The sequence below is a fragment of the Spea bombifrons genome, chromosome 13, assembly GCF_027358695.1.
Source record: "Spea bombifrons isolate aSpeBom1 chromosome 13, aSpeBom1.2.pri, whole genome shotgun sequence".
Classification (NCBI taxonomy): domain Eukaryota; kingdom Metazoa; phylum Chordata; class Amphibia; order Anura; family Pelobatidae; genus Spea; species Spea bombifrons.
Genome location: NC_071099.1, coordinates 27,154,792 through 27,174,600, shown reverse-complemented (window position 1 = coordinate 27,174,600; position 19,809 = coordinate 27,154,792). Strand labels below are relative to the sequence as shown.

The 19,809-nt window shown below is 49.4% G+C and overlaps 2 protein-coding genes across 4 annotated transcripts; one reads left to right on the top strand and one right to left on the bottom strand.

Annotated features, from left to right (window-relative positions):
* The first annotated feature begins 717 nt into the window (after positions 1 to 717).
* SRC (SRC proto-oncogene, non-receptor tyrosine kinase) lies at positions 718 to 14,549 on the top strand. Of its 3 annotated transcripts, none has more exons than XM_053453730.1 (13): positions 718 to 931; positions 7,292 to 7,532; positions 7,621 to 7,720; positions 7,924 to 7,938; positions 8,065 to 8,163; positions 8,310 to 8,413; positions 9,305 to 9,454; positions 12,527 to 12,682; positions 12,787 to 12,966; positions 13,057 to 13,133; positions 13,220 to 13,373; positions 13,601 to 13,732; positions 13,945 to 14,549. In XM_053453730.1, exons 2-13 carry the CDS (start codon positions 7,292 to 7,294, stop codon positions 14,151 to 14,153), a joined length of 1,617 nt encoding a protein of 538 aa, XP_053309705.1. In that variant the 5' UTR covers positions 718 to 931; the 3' UTR covers positions 14,154 to 14,549. The 3 variants fall into 3 exon arrangements, with proteins under 3 accessions (XP_053309705.1, XP_053309704.1, XP_053309706.1); XM_053453729.1 differs by having other exon boundaries at positions 7,288 to 7,532; XM_053453731.1 differs by lacking the exon at positions 7,924 to 7,938 and having other exon boundaries at positions 7,288 to 7,532.
* A 1,903-nt stretch (positions 14,550 to 16,452) lies between these two features.
* BLCAP (BLCAP apoptosis inducing factor) lies at positions 16,453 to 17,377 on the bottom strand. The gene has a single exon (XM_053453223.1). It carries the CDS (start codon positions 17,304 to 17,306, stop codon positions 17,043 to 17,045), a length of 264 nt encoding a protein of 87 aa, XP_053309198.1. The 5' UTR covers positions 17,307 to 17,377; the 3' UTR covers positions 16,453 to 17,042.
* Positions 17,378 to 19,809: the final 2,432 nt, after the last annotated feature.

Genomic DNA, 19,809 nt, shown 5'->3' with positions numbered 1-19,809 from the left:
TGAGGGAGGGGCAGTACAACATAAAGAAGAGATAGGGGGGTCTATGGGAGGAGGGGATGGAGACAAGGGAGGGGAGTTACTGACTGGTTCTGGGGGTGGGAAAGGGGGAGAGAGTGCAGCTCTGGGGCACAATGAGGGGCATATAATGGGTAAATACACTATACTAGAGGGGCAAGTAGGAGAGGGGGCAACATAACTGAATGACTTAGGGGAGGGGGAGTAGGGTGAGTAACGCCCGTGGAGGAGGGATTTTGAATGAGTGGCGTGTGGAATGAACAGATTGACAGATAGTTGGCAAATAAGGGCAATAGGAAGGCCCAGGGGCAGTTACATTCCAGGGTAATATTTGGCTTAAGGGTCGGGCAGGGTGGGCTGCAAATAGATACAGGAGGGGTAGGGCAGAGAATGTGAGTGACGGGGAGATACAGACACACTGAGGGACTGTGGGAGGGGCACACAGCTGGATTGACAGGTTTTATTATAGAGTAGGCGGGCTCAACTAGATGAGTGACAAGGAGTGTGAGGCCATCGGAGTCACCATTGACGGGGCGTGGCGCACATTTTGAGCGGCGGGTAGCTGGAAACCTAGCCGACTGGTAGACAATATGGGAGGAGATATAGTTTGAGTGAAGGGGAGTGGGAGGGGCAAGTCGGTTGAGTGACACACTGTGGTGTACAGACAGTGCCCGCCCCCGGGGATGGCTGCACGCAGGCGGAGGGGAGGAGGGAGCTGTGCCGGCCGGGCGTGAACCTCAATCCAAGGAGAGCACAAACTTCCCGGCCTGGGGGGCGTTAGGGGTACCTCGCATGGTGAGAAGCAGGTCCTGCTCACAGGCTGAAACCCCAAATACGCCTAGAACCCCCCCTCTATGTGAGGGGGGTCCCAAGAGAGACGGAAGCCTAGAAGTATCCCCTTGGGGGTTAGAACAAGGTGAGTGCTGGTACCAGGGCAGTCTCCGTGAATCGGGGCATGCGGGGGGGTATTTTAGCGAGGTAGTGGAATGTAGGCCCCCATTACTGCCCGTGGTCTGAGTGTGATGGGAGGGGTTACTTTGTATGGTGGATCTGGGCATCACCCCATTTTACAGATTAAGGGATTACTGTGTGTGCGCCCCCCCTTGTGTGTGTGTGCGCCCCCCCTTGTGTGTGTGTGCGCCCCCCCTTGTGTGTGTGTGCGCCCCCCCTTGTGTGTGTGTGTGCCCCCCCTTGTGTGTGTGCGCCCCCCCTTGTGTGTGTGTGTGCCCCCCCTTGTGTGTGTGTGTGCCCCCCCTTGTGTGTGTGTGTGCCCCCCCTTCTGTGTGTGTGTGTGTGCCCCCCTTCTGTGTGTGTGTGTGTGCCCCCCTTCTGTGTGTGTGTGTGTGTGCCCCCCTTCTGTGTGTGTGTGTGTGTGCCCCCCTTCTGTGTGTGTGTGTGCCCCCCTTCTGTGTGTGTGTGTGTGCCCCCCCTTCTGTGTGTGTGTGTGTGCCCCCCCTTCTGTGTGTGTGTGTGTGCCCCCCCTTCTGTGTGTGTGTGTGTGCCCCCCCTTCTGTGTGTGTGTGTGTGCCCCCCCTTCTGTGTGTATGTATCTCGCTAGCCCTCTCTGTGCATCTCTCTCTCTCGCCCTCTCACTCTCTCTAATATACACACACACACACACACACACACACACACACACACACACACTTGCACCTTTTGAGAGCAAACTTTCTGTCACCACAACTGTAAATCCAAATTATTGTGGACTCTCTTTATCTGCCAGCGAAGAGTTAACCGCTGCTAAAATGTCAGCTCCTGCGTCTCTTGTTCCAGTTTTGTAAACTTTGTCCATATTATGTAGGCCAAAATATTTAACCCCCCCCCCCACACCTCTTCCTATCTCTGTTCCAGGCGTGTTCTGGCCTGCCTGCCTGCCTCTCTCCAAACTTCACGTCTCTCCCGCTAACGCGTCGTCCGTCCCGAGCTGTAAATCATTACTAGAAGCAGACAACAATGGGTTAACACGCTCCATTCTAGCCTCTGAGTATTAATCCTGGTGAGCGCGTTGGTGATGAGAGAGCGTGAAACAGGAACGCGTCGGGGACGAAATAGAACTGAATGGGGGGGCCAAAACGCTCTAGAATTCCCGGTTCTAGATTTCTTGCAGCCGCCGCGTTCTACGCATCTGCGTTCTCGAGCGCTTCAAGTCGGGAAGAAGTCACGTCGCTTGTAATTTTAAAGCTTTAATCCTTTTAAGTCGGAAGGTCTGTCCCGATGAAACCTACACGTATCTTTACGTGTTCCTAGCGTGTTTAGCGCACACGTATGACCGTTCCAAAACACTCGGCCTGTCCTGTGCTTCATGTTTACAACATAGGTAAAGGGCCGTACTATTTATTAAATGGTGTAACGTACCCCTTAGTCTTTGTTTTGTTTTTAAACTTTACCAAGAGTAGTAGATAAGTGAAACAGCCGCCCAGCCGAAGTGGTAGAGGTTAACGCAGTGACGGAATTTAAACACGCATGTGATTCCAGAATCTGAGTCTTGGGGCGGAATGGGTCAGGTTCTGTTCCTTGGTGTTGGCGGAGGGTAAGTGCGTGGCTCGCGGTTTGGGGGTAAGGTGTGTTCCGTGCATACTTTGGAATATTGACATTGATTGTCGTTGTGAGCACAGCTGTCGGCGTGTGTGTTTTTTACATACATTCCTGACATACGTGGAGAATTTTGAGCCCTGAAGGGAGGTTATTGTGAAAACCCCCGTTCTGTACGTTCTATACTTTGGGCCGAAAGCCCCTTTTTACGGTGAATATGTGATGTCGGAGACTGAAGCGTTTAATGGTGGGTTACGTCTGCTAAACGGTGCGATGGGTGAGAGATGACGGGGATCGGAGGGGGAGGGGAGCCGGGTCGGCAGCTTTATTCGTGAAGGTTAACCGGTTCTGTATTAGGGCGATGACTCGATTGGACCTTCTGGCAGCCATTCTCTGACCCGAGACCTTCTGGTGGGTTTTGGGACCCCCTTTTCTCAGGACGTCGGCGGTGTTGGGGCAGGTGGATTGTTTTTGTCCCTCTGGATTTAAGGGGTCTGAATATATCTGGCCTGGTAGAACCTCCCTTGTATTTTGGGGTGACTATGACATCACACCCTGTAAAAACAAGCTCTCCATACACTCAGCCGTGACTGATGGGTCTAGTAAAGAGAAATGGGCCAGGATTGTCAACTCCATAGATGTGACATCATAGCAGAGGATGCGTTTGGTTCCAGAGCAGGAGAATGGAGTTGTTTTGCCCCATGTGTTGGATCACGTTGAGTGTATGGATGCCCTCCGGCCCCCGTTACCAGGCATTTCCTACCCCTGTGATTGGATGTGTTTGGAGATCAATACCACTGAAACCGGGGTACTTCGTTAGGGCACCTACATGTTTGCCCCCCGACATTAATAAATATTCCATTATCTCATCAACGTATTAGTAAACTGTGACAGCTGGAAAGTGACGTTATGATGTCATAGCAGACCTCTTTGGGTAAATATACCCCATGGTCTTTTCATGTGTAATAAAGGATAATTTCTCCGTAGTATTGTTGTGAATCTCAGTGAGAAGGGGTATTTTGTGATCCGCGTGCGGGTAGTGATGGTTCCGTGTTGGTCCGTGTAGGTGTGATGGCATTAGGTGTGATGGCGTTTGGGGTTTATAAGCCATGAGCAGTTAAGGAGGTTATGGTACCCCTGTTAGGCTGCATTTTTAGGAGCGAGCCTTTGGTTGCCAGGGCCAGTGGGTGTATGGAAAGTGCCCTTATGACAGCAGCCTCCTTGGGGGTATTTGCGTGTGGAAGGGGGGGTTGTACTGAGGTCATTGCCCCCTTGGGCTTGTTTCAGTCTCGATCAGTGACTCTATTGTAGTTGTAGCCATGTCTAACAATACGCATACCTCCCAACAGTTACGATTCTTGTGGGACAGTCCTGATTGTCGGTTAGCTTTCCTTGGCTGGCCCAGGGAGCTGTAAAATCATCGGGGGTCTTTGCTCTTGGAGACCTCCATCTATGTGGCTCTAGCGTCACCCATAGACTCGCCTTAAACCCTCATTGGGTTATGGACTGTATAAATAGGATTATTGGAAGCTTTTTTTTTTTTCTGTTCGAGTTTGTGTATCACGTTTTCCGGCAGCCGCGTGTTAGCTATCTGCGTGAGTTATCGCTCTGTTATCTGAGCCCGAACTACTAGACAAATTCCTTGGCTCCTTTATCATAATGCTGCATGGCAAACAATAGAATGGCTCAGTCTTAATCACTCTCTGACTAATGAAAGTCTATGGAGGAATTTTTTACCATTGCCACAAAGAAGCAGCTTGATGTTGTGTTTGATCAGCGTAAAGTCACGTAAAATATCACATGACGGGCAGTTTGGAACAAAAAGAAATGAAACCACGTTTTTTTTTTTTAACTATGCCGACCTAGCTTGCTGTTTACGGCGCTGGAGGGGGTTTGTTGCGGTATACGTCGCTGGGGGGGTTGTTGCGGTATACGTCGCTGGGGGGGTTGTTGCGGTATACGTCGCTGGGGGGGTTGTTGCGGTATACGTCGCTGGGGGGGTTGTTGCGGTATACGTCGCTGGGGGGGTTGTTGGGGTATACGTCGCTGGGGGGGTTGTTGCGGTATACGTCGCTGGGGGGGTTGTTGCGGTATACGCCGCTGGGGGGGTTGTTGCGGTATACGTCGCTGGGGGGGTTGTTGGGGTATACGTCGCTGGGGGGGTTGTTGCGGTATACGTCGCTGGAGGGGGTGTTGTTGCGATATATGTCACTGGAGGGGTGTTGTTGCGGTATACGGCGCTGGAGGGGGGGTTGTTTTGCAGTATACGGCGCTGGAGGGGGGGTTGTTGCGGTATACGTCGCTGGAGGGGGTGTTGCGATATACGTCGCTGGAGGGGGTGTTGTTGCGATATATGTCACTGGAGGGGGGGTTGTTGCGGTATACGGCGCTGGAGGGGGGGTTGTTTTGCAGTATACGGCGCTGGAGTGGGGGTTGTTGCGGTATACGGCGCTGGAGGGGGGGTTGTTGCGGTATACGGCGCTGGAGGGGGGGTTGTTGCGGTATACGGCGCTGGAGGGGGGGTTGTTATGGTATACGGCGCTGGAGGGGGGGTTGTTATGGTATACGGCGCTGGAGGGGGGGTTGTTATGGTATACGGCGCTGGAGGGGGGGTTGCTGTGTAGAGTGCTGGGTTGGTTATGCTGAAAGACAGATGACTTCCCCTATTTGCCCCTCTTTTCTATGAGCTCGGAGTGTTTGCTGGGTAGGAGGGTATCGGAGGGTTCTTCAGTCGTGTTTATAAACGCATTATTGTTACTTTTATGAAGTGTTTATAAATTCAATTGTTTATATAAAATACATTATAGTTACCAACAGGGCCGTACTATTTGCTTGGTTAAATATAAGCACTATGGGTGTGTGTGTGTGTGAAACTTCTATTTATGTATGTATAGGTGTGCGTATCTATACTGTATATACTGTATATATGGGTGGGTGTGTATATGTATAAATATATTTCATTCTATCCAATGTGTGATGCCATTGAAAAACTGTGCCAATCAATGGGTTAACATGCCTGTGCTGCCCCCACGTGTACGGTGACACAGCGGGGCGGAGGGGCAGCGCGTAACCCTCTGACTCACGCTTACACTTAGAGCTTCCGCCCCGCCGCATTGTGATGTGTACTTCCGCTTCTGATGCCAAGCGTGACACCTGTATAAAGGTGCCGAGTACCGAAATATAGAACGCGCCAATGAATCACACCTGGTCCTCGCGGCGTATGAAGCCGCTGTACACCATATAGCCATTTAACGCCAACTCCCATGACTCTTAGACACACCGGCTGAGGATGGTGGGTATTTTCTGTCGCGTGGCATGTCTGAGTTAATCAAGCCCTGCGATACAGAGTGCCGGCGTAACAACTGACACATCCGGATACTCATGTTTGTACACGGCGTAGTTCCCATGTGTCACGAGTTCTCGATTTAAAGTCCTAGCGCGTCTGAAGCAGTATGGATGTGTATTATGCGGCAGCCACTTCCTTGTTGCACTTATCACACATGCCAGCCTTCCTCTTGCCCCCGGCGCTTGTCCCCCGGCGAGCTCAGACCATATCTTCGGTGACTATGGATGTGTAGAATAGTGCGTTATATGCATGTGTTTAATGTACAGTGACTGCGGGTACCCGTCCGCTCATTCTCGCCCGTGAATGTATGGAGATGCCGCAGCCTGACCCTGAGGTTAAGCAGGAGATGCCGCAGCCTGGCCCTGAGGTTAAGCAGGAGATGCGAGATCGGACGTGTCAGGAATGTTCCCCCTTCTGTAATTGGTGGACTCTCTGTGATGTCGTGTATTTAAATACCCCTCGTCGGTCTCTGCGATGTTTCCATCCGCCCTTCTTGAGACCCTTGCCTGGGGCTCTCCACCCGTATGCCGCCTCGCTCCATACCCTCCATTCATGCCCCCCTTTTCCTTGGGGTGCCACTAATTGACTATTTCCTTGTGCGTTTCCTGTTTTTTGTGGCTTTTGTGGCATCCATGCGTTGTGTTAATGGGATGGGAGAGACGGAGAGGGCAGGGAATTGTGTGGGTGAGAGCGGACGGGGGGGTCTGAGCTGCCTGGAGGGGCACATTTAACACGCTGGGTCACACAGAGTCTTTTCGGTGACACAAAGAGGCTAATTGTGTGTTCTTGGGCCCTGGTCTCGGCATAGGTTATTCATAAATCTATAAGGTTAATGTTTTCTATGCTCCTAACATACTGTATATAATATAGAAATAGAGTGCTATAGAATCGGAGTGCGGATCGCTCATTCTCTTGCCCCGGATCGCTCATTCTCTTGCCCCAGATCGCTCATTCTCTTGCCTCGGATCGTTCATTCTCTCTACCTCCCCTCGTTTCGCTGGATCTATTCGCTGCTTGCGCTCTCCTCATTCTTGCCCCTTCCCAGCTGGGTATCTGCCCAATCAATGTCAGGTCCCCCTCACCCATCATTCTCTCCTCTTTCTCCCTGTCTGTAATCATCTTTCTCTCCCTCCCTCTGATGCCTTTGCCTGCTCTGCACATTCCAAGACATTTAATTAACTCTCCCCCACCTGGTGTGTGTGTGTGTGTGTGTGTGAAGGTGGGGAGGTTTTCAGATTTAGGAGTTTTCAGTTGAGGGGGTACTCTGTCCAGTCAAGTCCTAGAACAGAAATGGGGTTTACAAAACAGTTAACCCCTTGCTTGCCAGGTTTGGTGACTGTTCCCCTTTTTTATTTGTAGGACATTGTAAGAATTCTTGTTTTTTTATGTGTCAGACAGATGGGCAGCACCAAGAGCAAGCCGCGAGAGGGGGGACCCAGGAGCCGAAGTCTGGATATAGCCGAGGGGAACCCCAACAACCCGTTTACCTCCCTCTCTGCTTCTCAGACCCCCAGCAAGAGTTTGGATTCCCACCGCCCCCCTGCGCAGCCATTTGGGGGTAACTGCGACCTTACACCATTTGGAGGGGTGAATTATAATGACACTATCACCTCCCCTCAGAGGACCGGGCCGTTGTCAGGTGAGGACCAAGGACTGTATAGATAAGTCATGGTTTCCCCGCCTGGGGTATTTAAATTTACGGCCCTTGCACGTCTCTTTCTTTGCAGGTGGAGTCACCACGTTTGTGGCCCTTTATGATTACGAGTCTCGCACGGAAACAGACTTGTCCTTTAAAAAGGGCGACCGTCTGCAGATCGTCAACAATACGTGAGTGAACGCGGGGCTTCTTTAAGGGGCGACATCTCATTTTACCCTAAAGAGTTCTGTTGCTTTAGTGAGTCGCACGGTTTATCTCTTTGGTCTGAAGCGAGTAAAGATTGTCGGTTTTTGGGGCTTCCGCTCTTCCTGTCTCCCTTTGTTCTGCTGCCGTCTCTAAACTGCCTCTCTTTTTCTTACACGCCGTGCCGTAGGAGGCCTGACATCAGGTATGTCTCGTAGAAACCTCCGTCCTGCTCGTGCGGTGGTAGACAAATGCATCATAACCTGTGGCCCCCATCACCTTGATGTTTGATCATGTTGAGGTTAAGTGTCTTCTCCTCTTGGACCTGCAGGGAAGGGGACTGGTGGCTGGCGCGTTCTCTGAGCTCCGGACACACCGGCTACATCCCAAGCAACTACGTGGCCCCTTCCGACTCCATTCAGGCCGAAGAGTAAGTGCACACAAACGGGGTGAAGACCCCAATCCCCCCCATCATCCCGGATACTGGCTTATTCAGCCGGTGGCTCCCTCCGCCCCGTAACCCCCCTCGGACCAGGTTTTTTTTATTTTACGAGATAAATGTTGCTGTGCTTGCAGATGGTATTTGGGAAAAATAACGCGCAGGGAGTCGGAGCGGCTGCTGCTGAACCAAGAGAACCCCCGGGGGACGTTCCTGGTGCGAGAGAGCGAGACCACCAAAGGTGAGAAAGATAACGCCTCAGTAGCTGGCCGAGCTGATGGTCCTCCGTCTGTGAAGATGGAGAGCGCGTCGTGGAAGGTGCGGGGTTGTGGATCGTGGGGTGTGATGTAGAGAGATGGGGGGGGTATTTTGGAAGGAATAATTTAGACGTTCGGGAAACGTTCCCTTCCTGGCCGTTTTTCCTCCTCCTCTCCCCCCTAACAGTGTCTCTTTCTCTCCTTCTCTCCGGCCCGCTTCTAGCAGCATGAGGAGGGGGCCGTTTGTATGAGGAAGGGGGGAGTCGCAGTATGTGGGTCAGTGAGATGAATCTCCCCGTTACCCGTAGCAACTGGAAGCAGTGTGTTTGCTCGCGGCCTGCGGCCTTCTCTACCCCCTGTCCCCCGGTGCGTCGTTTGTATCAGTGGAGGGGCAGATGGTATATAGTGCAGCGGTCTGAATAACTTAACCACAGAAACAGGCCCCTGCGGACAGACCCGCGCTCTCTGCCTACAGCTCTCTCATCGTTAATATTGTGCCTCCGTCTTTCCGTTTTTCCCGATTTGGTTTGTTTCCCCCGGCAGTCTCTCGTTCTGTCTAATGCACCTTGTTGCTGTCTCTCTGGGATGCTTACTGCCTGTCTCATGTTTAATATATTTTTTTGGCTAGGGATGCTTATAGAAAATGCATATTTCGGGGCCGCATCAAAAGACCTGCTGCCCTGTATGATGTCAAGAAGGAACTCTCTGCTCACCCTAACCTTCTCTCTAACGCATTAATACTACATTAATACACAGTGCGCTCTATAATGTATACTGCGATGTCCCTTTTACCCGTCTCATGCACTGTTTTTCCACCCCATCATTTTCCACAATCATCCCTGTCTGTCTAATGCAGTCTTTCTGGTCCCCTTAAGGTGCGTACTGCCTGTCCGTCTCCGACTACGATCCGAACCGCGGTTTGAACGTCAAACATTACAAGATCCGGAAGCTGGACAGCGGCGGCTTTTACATCACGTCCCGCACGCAGTTCAACAACCTGCAGCAACTGGTGGCCTACTACAGCAGTAAGATCGGGGGAGGGGTAACACGGGGTGACATGGGGGTTACACGGGGGGGTGGAGGGGATCCGTAACGGATCACATGAGTTATTTTCCCTGTATTGGGGGGGGATCACCTGGTTACGGGTTAACGCTCCCTGAGTGACAAGTTACAAAATAGTAGGAGGGCAAAGGTGTGGAATGGGTGGGGCATGCGGACAGGTGTGATTGGTCGATAGGCTGGAGGGGTGGGGCTACTGCTAAACTACATCCCCCGGTGGTGTTTTTAAAAATAAGGCACATTTCTAGTCTGGCTACTGGAGAATTCAGCAACTACTCTGAAACGATATTTGGCTGGGTGTTTTAGGAGTTATTCTTCTAGTGCAACTGGAGAGCTTCCTATTGGCTGCCCCAAGCCTGTATGATCACAAGCTCCCCCCCCATTTGAGCCATATCGTCTGCCCCTAGCACCTGTGACTCCTCCCACTTTAGAATCCCAGACGTAATTTGCATAAAGGTACGCGGCTGCTCAGTAATTAAACTCCTTGTGCCCTGTGCTCTGGGCCAGGTAGTTGTTTTTGAAGGGAACAAAGGAAGGGTTTTCCCATTGTTCTCTGGCGCGTCTGTCTGTCGGTTGGGACCAAGTAAGACCACCACTGGCCGCCGGGAATTCTGAGCTTACAGTCTAGAGGCCGTTCCCCCTCATTCAGTCATTGGTCTCATCAGGAGCCATATGCCTATCCCATGCATGTTTATATTCCCTCGCTGTCTATATTAACCTCTGCCACTTCTACTGGGAGGCTGTTCCACTTATCCACCGCCCTCTCAGCTCACTCTCGGACTTTAATATGAATTTTAGTCCCCATTGAGTTTTTCCTGCCTGAAGGGATAAGCCGGCCCGGCATTATTCATTTAAATCAACAATGTCCTTTAGGGAATCTTGTTACATAAAGTATACATGATACAGGGCCGGTTTAGCGCTGTCTGTATCGAGCCTTCTCTGATTATTTTTGTCCTGTTCTGTGTTTGTTTCTGTCTTTCTTTCTCTGCCGCGTCTCTTTCTATAAACATAAAGGTTCTCTCTTGGTGGAGGGGAGGGAGAGACAAAAAGCTTAGTTTGTTCCCTCTGCAGCTGCTTTGTGTGTCAGAATTCCAGATGGGAGATTTTCGCAGCCAGGAAAGAAATTTACTGCGATTCTCCCAGAATGCAGATCACGGACAGACTCCGTTCCACAATCGGAAAGCCCTGGTTAAGAAAGCGGGGCTTACTCTCTGCGATTGAGGAAGCTCATGAGATTTCTGGAATGCTTTTTGACTATTTTGACCCTTCTGACTCCCCTCTGCAGGGCCAGCTCGGCTCTTTGGGTTTCATGATGTATGTTGAGGTCGGTCTGTCGTCTGTCTCTTTAGTTCCGGGGATCTCTCTCTGGGTGGAACGTGGAAGGTTCTACCGGCTTTAGGATTTAGAACATCTGTAAGTGGTTCGAGGATACCAAAACACTAAGGTTACGAAAGCCCACTGGTTCCATAGTAAGGTGGGCTCCATAAGGTTGACTCCAGGTCTGTTGAGAGGTTCTTCTCTTAACTTCCTTCGATGTTTTCCCGTCGGAAGCCTCTCTGAGCTTCGGAAGAGTCCGAGGTACCCGTTGGCTCTCCTAGGCTGTAGACCTACAACGCGTGAGATTCCTTTCCCCTCTCCCTTCCTCTATCGGCGTTCTTTAGAAGGTAAGCCGCTGTGAGTCACGGTGAGGAGCTTCGTGTACCGAATATTGTTTTAGCTGGAGGCCTAATTCTTGCATGATGATTGGACAGAAGGGAGTGGGAGGTTGACTATCTATATCTGTACATATCAAATCATTTTTGAGGCATCCAAAGGTGCAAATGAGTTGTAATTGGTTTTATAATTCACTCTTCTACGGGTGATTTAATGATGTCTCAGATCTAGAAGTGTTGCCAGATCTGTCAACGCTTACGCTTTTTTCCCTGGAAGAAGAGCTCTCCTTTTTTGGGTTTGTGCCCAGGGTCTGTGGTGACATCACCCGTGGAAAACCGGCTCCGAGGGAAGGAGACGGCTCCCCGGCCCGTGGGACTTTAAGGCTCTTCTGCTCCAAAATGCTCGAGCCACTAACAGAGTCCATCGAGTAAGATGTCCATAGAGTAAGGTGTACCTCGCAGGACCTCGTAGATGCCTCCTCATGTTGGGCGACCATTGTAGCACAAAGGTAGTAGAATAATGGATAATTCAGGTGGAGATCCTACTTTAGTCATTCATACCAACTTCTGACCCAGCGCAGTCTGCAGGGACCTCTGCCCTTTTACAGTTCCCACAAACGATGGCCTGCCACCAGTTATGGTTAGCAGATGGATGTGGAAAGTGTATTTGTGTATCAGCTGGAAGTCCATATTAAAGTTCTCCTGCCCTACAGTATCAGATACTTTTAGGATCAATTGTGGTTCCGATCGGTTGAGTCTTGCTCCTATTAGCCGTAGCTGGTCCGATCGGCAGGCGGTCTCTTGCATCTGTCCGTTCCCCATCACTGTCTTTTTTCATAAGAAGCTTGCGTCATAGAGCCTCTAAATTCTAATTCAATTATTTAATACTTCCTCTATAGCTCATTTTAAGAGTTGTAAAATTGGATGAGCTGGAGCGATCTGACAATTTACCAACGCCTCTGTTAGCTGATGTTATGAAGATCGGCACTTGGGTAGATTGTTCTGGGTGACGGCGGTGGTTATCTAATCACGGGCTTCTTAGAGTCTGGTTGGGCTGAAAGTTGGATCCCGGGACATGAATGAACATTTACATAAATGAGGAATAGAGCGAACTAATTAAATACCCCTTTCGCCTGGTTATATATGCGCCATATATCATTCCCTATGCTTCAGAGTCACCTTAAATGTTCCTGAATTATCTGGTGATAAATGTGACCTTCCACTGACTAGCGAGTGTCCTTTAGAAAGCCAGAGACGAGGTTGGTATTCTCGTGATTTTGGAGGCTGATTTGTTGTTTAAACCACTTGTTCTTCTTTTGGAGTCCTGAGGAGGGAGACAGCAGAATGTTTGCGTTCTCCTGATTAACCCATTTCTCCTGTTTCAAGAGCATGCAGATGGCTTGTGCCACCGCCTGACCAACGTATGTCCCACCTCGAAGCCTCAGACTCAGGGACTGTCCAAAGATGCCTGGGAGATTCCACGAGATTCCCTGCGACTTGAGCTCAAGCTGGGACAGGGTTGCTTTGGAGAGGTGTGGATGGGTAAGAGCCTTCACTCCCGGGATCAGCGCTGATCATCTTAATGCATGCAAAACAAGGTTCGTTATGTGATGCTCGTCCCCAAACCCAATATTCTCTTATTCAAGGTACATGGAATGGGACCACTCGGGTTGCTATTAAGACGCTTAAGCCGGGCACCATGTCCCCCGAGGCTTTCCTGCAAGAGGCACAAGTCATGAAGAAATTACGGCATGAGAAGCTAGTTCAGCTGTACGCAGTCGTATCGGAGGAGCCGATCTACATTGTGACTGAGTATATGAGCAAAGGTGAGGAGACGCCACCTGCATGCGCATCGCAGCTTGACAGCTCCCTTAGCTCCCTGCTTGACCAAAAGCTTATTTCTCTCTCCGATGCAGGCAGTCTACTAGACTTTCTAAAGGGCGACATGGGCCGTTACCTTCGGCTTCCGCAACTGGTCGACATGTCCGCCCAGGTGAGTAAGGGAAGAGTCGGTTTAAGGTAGCGGCTGGAAAGGTTTTGGCGCATGGTCACCTACATCTTCTTTTCCCGTCTCTGTAGATTGCATCTGGCATGGCTTACGTAGAAAGGATGAATTATGTGCACCGGGATCTCAGGGCAGCAAATATTTTGGTTGGAGAGAACCTGGTGTGTAAAGTTGCGGACTTTGGGCTTGCTCGACTGATTGAGGACAACGAGTACACGGCCCGGCAAGGTAGGTGCCCACACGTGTAACGTGACTCACTGCTTGAAGGGTGGACTACAACTCACTATGAGGCTCATAAGACCTGGTATGAAAACCAGAGAAGCCCATTCACCTGGAAGAAGCTGCCATGTTTGTTTTATGCCTTTCTGGAGAGACCTTGCATACTTTATATATCTGCACAATGTTTATCATTACTGAAGGATATAATACCCAACTGTCATTGTCTTCTGCTGCAGGTGCTAAGTTCCCAATAAAATGGACGGCCCCCGAGGCAGCTCTGTATGGGAGATTCACTATTAAGTCAGATGTCTGGTCCTTTGGGATTCTCCTGACAGAGCTCACCACCAAAGGCAGAGTGCCGTATCCTGGTAAGTGCGCGTCACGGACCTCTCTGCTTCGTCACGATGATGGTCGGGGCTGGCCAACCTGTAGCTCTTCGGTTATTGATGAACTACAACCCCCATGATGCACTGGGATGCATCTGATAACCATTCAATAGTTGTACTGGTTACCTGGTTGTCTCCACTGTATTCTTTCTGAATTGTCTCCTGTTCTTCTCTCTCTCCTTTATGATTGTCAGGAATGGTAAACCGTGAAGTCCTGGACCAAGTAGAGCGTGGGTACCGCATGCCATGTCCGCCAGATTGCCCCGAGTCCCTGCATGACCTAATGTGCCAGTGCTGGAGAAAAGATCCAGAGGAGAGACCAACATTTGAATACTTGCAGGCCTTCTTAGAGGACTATTTCACTGCAACCGAGCCCCAATACCAACCTGGAGACAACCTGTAGACGAGAGCATGGAATCTGGAGACAACCGGTTAAGCTGCAAGGCGCTTCTTTGACCACCTTCCCAACTGCCACAGGATGATTAATTGGACTTATTGGTACAAGCCCGTTCCTTCAGGGTTCTGAGGTGCGCTTCCTGTGTTCCGTAGACCGTCTTCTTTTGGCTTCCCTTTTACGATGGGGGTAGGTATGTGGCCTACTGCATTCTGGTACTGAGGATGCTGCTGCCGCCGGCCATCCGCTCCCTCTCGCCGGAGGAGCCGAGTAACCCTGATCTTCAGACACAGACGTCTTGCAGAAGCCCACCTTTTGAGACCCTGTACCAGAGACTTCTCTATCCGAGTGACATGTAAATAAAGTGCTCAGGAGACCTGTCCTCGCTGTCCTGACCTAATCTTCTGAGAGCTGTACCTTTTTAGGGGAGGACTAATATTTTCGCTCTCAGATTTTTACAGATGACCTCTTTTCTATACTTTAGTAGCAGCAGCGGTGGTGGGGCTTCCAAAACACTAGACATCTTGATGAGGGCACGGGCCCTGCTCCTGTCTTCCAAACCCAATTAACCTCCACTCAGCGAGGGGGGCTTGTTCGCTGCCTACATTTTTTGCAATAGGAAAGAAGAGAGGGTTTGGGGAAATGACGCTTCTATCTCTCGTAACGATTTCACGCGAAGTACCAGAGATTTCAGATTATTTCCCCCCTTCATTTTTTATTATATTCGCACGAGATTTCACTTATCAAGGTATTTCCTTCTCGATTGCCAAAATATTCCCCCAAGCACAGAATCTCTAGACATGACATTATCTTCATATAAGTAGGTGACTTAACCCTTTATAGAGCCGGCCCTTTGCAAGTGTATTAAACTATGGATGATGGGGGGGGGATTTTTGTTTCTCAATTTACTTTTTGTAAATATAAATTGTTTTAGGCAAATTACTTTTTGATGCATCTGAATAACTGGGATTATCGTCTCACGCTCAAAAAGAAAGAACACCCCCCCCATGTGGTTCCCGCCAGTATAAATAGGTTAATCCTAAATTTTCTCAGGGATGGGAATTGTGAGTCTCTTAATTGCCAATTTGGGGCAGAAGAGAAGGTAACGTAACTGTATTTTTCACACCTTCCCTTGCACCCAGCGGGTTAATTGCGAAACCCATTTTGTTTTAACTCTTACAGTGCCTGTAGACACCCACTGCTATTTCAGTTATCGGGTATGTATTGGTACTGAATTTATGCCTCCACTGTGCCAGTCTTAAACACTATACGCCAGGGTATAGACATGTGTGTGTGTAAATATATGTATGTACATTTTTTTTTTTAACTGTTACATACCACTTGGGTGCGTGGGCAGAGTTTTAGCTTGTGACTGCTGACCCAGATACACTGTACGTTGGAGTCTGTACATGTACGTTAGTAAGAGGTAACGCAGAGGTTGGCCTCTGAAATGGTTAATTGTAAAGAGGCGGAGGGGTTCATGGAAACTTAAAACACTGGCACCACTGCTTTACATCCCTGTAGCAATAATATTAATGAGATAATGGTACGGTGAATAAAGAGAAGAGGTAGACTTTTGTCTTTTCTTTGACTAATTCTTGTGTTTGACTAATTCTTGTGTCATGTAGCACCACCAGGTGGCCAACAACTGTATTGCACACAGGGTAACAAAGTGCTCTAGAATAAGGAGCCTGCAGACCAAAATAAATTGTGTTTAAAGTGCATACAATAATATTTAAGTATTTTGGCATATAGACCTATCTTCCGATGTGTAAGTGTATTCCCAAACAGGTGAAAACGTACCACCTACTCTGTAAAGCTTTACCTGACTTTATCCCAACCTCTCCGTGGGTTCGGTTCACATTCTGCAGAGGTTGATGACCTCAGAACTTTTAACTGGGATTAGACTCCTGACACACTTTCTCGCAGACAGGGAAAGGCCGCCAGTAGAGTAGCCTTGTTACCTGCGGGGTTATACAGGGCAGGGGGTGCAGCTCCTCCACCCTGTGAGACCAAGGTGTGGAGATCTCACCCTCAGGGAGTCTTATCTGTCGAGGAAGGGAAACATCTGACTTCTTACTTATGAACTCTGAGCTGGTCATAAAAAGTGATATTAAGCGCAGCATTAATTAAAGCGACGACTGAATGAGGAAGAGGTGAAGCGTCCTGGACAAGGTTTGTGAAAGTCCATAGAGCGTCATTAAAGTGTCCACCATGAGTAACGTTGGTGCCGACCCCAGCTCTGAATCTGGCATAAGGCTGCAGGGTTCCTATCAACGCAAACGATCATACGAATAACTGCACTTAATTTAGTTGGTATAACAAACAGCTTTATTCAGATTTATTTCCAACACACAGAGGATAAAAGAATCAAGTTGGGATTATCACCGGGTCTGGCGTCTACCGTGAGACCATGGGACTGGCCATTCAGCCGAGTCTTAACCCTCCGCTTCCCAGGAGCGTCTCTTTCTTTCTGTAATAGATGAGGACAGCAATACGGGCGGCGGGAGGGCTTCTTAGGTGCATGAAGCTCCCACAAATATGTCACGATGGGTCTCCCGTTATACGTCTGCATGGGAGGGGGCAGAGAAGCGAAGAAGAATAAACATACCAACAAGAAGGGCAGAAGACGACTCCAAGATAGACATTTAAAAGCCCCCATGCCACGGACTGGTGCCGTTGTGTCCAGGTAGTGCCAAAGTCTGTCGAGAAGCAGGGAACGTAAGGTGGCCGCAGGGATCCGATGCGCTGCCAACCCGTAGAACCGTCTTCTCTTCTGAGCTGGAGATAAAGTCCTTGTTGACCCCATTTTGTCTTGGAGGCGCACGGTTCCCTGAAAGAAAGCAGCATTCCGCGGGACTCAGCAGTAAGCAGTCCTCAGGTGGTTCTTCAGTCCGTCTACGTGCCCACGACGGCGGGGTCATGAGCAGAGTCGGGCAACTGGTTGGCACCACAGTGGTACAAGAAGCAGTTACCCCAGCAGCTGTAGCAGATGAGGAAGAGGGCGCCGAGGAAGACCAGGGCGCAGATGGTGCACGGCTTCCTCTCCAGCAAGAAGCTCAGCAGATAGAAGCCCATGAAAACCGAGTGGCTGAACCAGAGCGCCGGGTTCAGGGGCTTGGGGATCAGCAGCACGGGGAGAAGCCATTGTAAGCAGTACATGGCGCCGCGGGTGGGGAAAGAACCCCCTTCCAGTCAGCTATCCGGGTCCTCAGTGCAGCCTAAAGATACATCATGTAAACAGTTAGTACATTTAAAAGGGACACATACATGTAACACGTGTGCCGTCTCACAGGCATGAGATTCTCAGAGCCTCAGGGGCAAAAACTGTCACCCGCAGACAAACGTCTCAGCCGTCCCTGTATAACATACATCGGGGGGAGTTAATACGAAGAATCCCACCGGGGGGGGGGGTTAATACGAAGAATCCCACCGGGGGGGGGGTTAATACGAAGAACCCCGTCTCTCCTGCAAACGCTCACTTTGGTGAATAAACCAACACCATTGCCTCTGTATAAAACTCAATATACCCCCATGGTTCACCCTCTGCATAATCCCCATATAATCCCTGTATTACACCCCCAGTCTGTCATACCCCTCCATGCCTCTCTCTCATAAACTCTCTCTATTACACCTAACAGTCTCTCCCATGCTGTGGCTCTCCAGCCTGTCATATCCCTGTATTACACACACAAGTGTCTCCTATACAGACTCTCTACATTACACCTCCCAGTCTCTCTAAATTATTTCTCCTAGTTTCTCCCTTGTGGTCGGTCTCTGTCTGTCTGTCTATCTATTACACACACCTCCCAGTCAGTCTCTCTCTCTCTCTCTCTCTCTCTCTCTCTCTCTCTCTCTCTCTCTCTCTATTACACACACCTGTGTGTGTGTGTGTGTATTATACACACCTCACAGAGTCTCTCTCGCGCTGTCTCTCTGCATTACCTCTGCCAGTCTCCCTCGCGCTGTCTCTCTGTATTACACCCTCCAGTCTCTCTCGCGCTGTCTCTCTGTATTACACCCTCCAGTCTCTCTCGCGCTGTCTCTCTGTATTACACCCTCCAGTCTCTCTCGCGCTGTCTCTCTGTATTACACCCTCCAGTCTCTCTCGCGCTGTCTCTCTATATTACACCCCTGTCTTGCCGGCATTACCTCTCTCCAGGCCGCAACTCCCTCTCAAGCAGCTTCCAGGGAAATCCAATACCACGTATAGAGCCTCCCCTGCGCCTGACGTCACATCCAGACCTCATTTAGCTGTCTTCTGCATCATAGAGTTCTAAACATCGGAGCTACAACCCATATTCCCTTCCGGGTCTGGGTCATATATGTTTGTGGAAGCTGGTTTCTAAGAGGATTAGAGGCAGTCTAGATGGGGTGAAAGGTTGTTGCCTGCCGTCACATTCTATGTTTCAATGGTTTTCCTCTGTCTCGACCACGCAACGGGATAAATTGTAGAACTATTAGATGTCAGCTGATGTCACTCTAGTGTTTATATCATTTTATAGCCACCTGCCGGTGAATCCAGACACGGCAGGTTCTTCTACGTTGGACACGTGATAGGCTTCTTCCAATGGTCACCCGCCTAACGTAATATTTACCCCTTTAGTACTAGAGGTTTTGCATACCTCAGGTCATGCCGCTATTTTGCCATTTTAACAATATGTGGGTTTAATTAAGATTCCCGTTTGATATACTCCCACAATGTTTGTTTTTTTTTCATTTGAAAGCATGGAAACAGGCAAAAAATTTATTTAAATAATAACTGTGAGTGCTGGTATGTCACATCCTCAGTACAGGTACTCGCTGACATATACCGCAACTCCCATCATTATAAAGACACAGCTGGTGGAACAGCATGGCTCCTATTATCATACCGTGATCCAGACACTGAGGTTGGTACAGTATAACTCCTATCATTATACTGTGATCCAGACACAGATGGTGGGATAGCATGACTCCTATTATTATGTAGCAAGCCAGACACAAATAGTGGTATAGCATAACTCCCATCACTTTATACTGAGTCGTACATTGACAGTGACACAGAATTACTCCCATTTCCCATCATTTCCTTTGCATTTCATTGCTTTTTCACTCTCACTCTTTCACCCTCTCTGACACGCTCTCATTCTCTCAATGTCTCCCTGCCTTCTCCGCCTCCTGCTTCCGTGTTCCTGTCTCTTTTCCCACAGCTCAGCTTCTTCTCTTGCCTCTTCTTCTTCTATCTTCTTTCTTTGTCCACTTCTGCTCAATATATATATATATATATATATATATATATATATATATATATATATATATATATTGTATACATAGATATATAGATATATAATACCCACTACCTTAAGGCATCAGTTCCACACATTGGCTGCAGAGGGCAGCTTTACCCTATCACAGTCAGTATGCTGAAAGCGGTCAAGTATGGAAAGGGTGGATTCAAATTAAATCACATTCAGAATAGCAGTAACCCTTTGCGTCTCAATGTCAGTGCAGACTATTGGAGGGAAGAACAGTGAATGTGCATATACAGAACGTCGGAATACTGCGCACAATGATATTTCACTATTAAGTAGTCATTCGCGTTACATTTAAGACAAGGTTGGCATGTTTGATACAGAGAGGGAAACGCAGCCTGGCTCGTGAGCTAATATCGCACATTTCCCAA

What these genes read in the sequence shown, in the direction of transcription:
- BLCAP (XM_053453223.1), bottom strand. Translation starts at nt 17,306, where the DNA reads ATGTACTGCTTACAATGGCTTCTCCCCGTGCTGCTGATCCCCAAGCCC.
- SRC (XM_053453730.1), top strand. Translation starts at nt 7,292, where the DNA reads ATGGGCAGCACCAAGAGCAAGCCGCGAGAGGGGGGACCCAGGAGCCGA. An exon ending in CGAGTACACGGCCCGGCAAG is followed by an intron (nt 13,374 to 13,600) that starts GTAGGTGCCCAC and finishes CTTCTGCTGCAG; the next exon opens with GTGCTAAGTTCCCAATAAAA. An exon ending in AGGCAGAGTGCCGTATCCTG is followed by an intron (nt 13,733 to 13,944) that starts GTAAGTGCGCGT and finishes TATGATTGTCAG; the next exon opens with GAATGGTAAACCGTGAAGTC.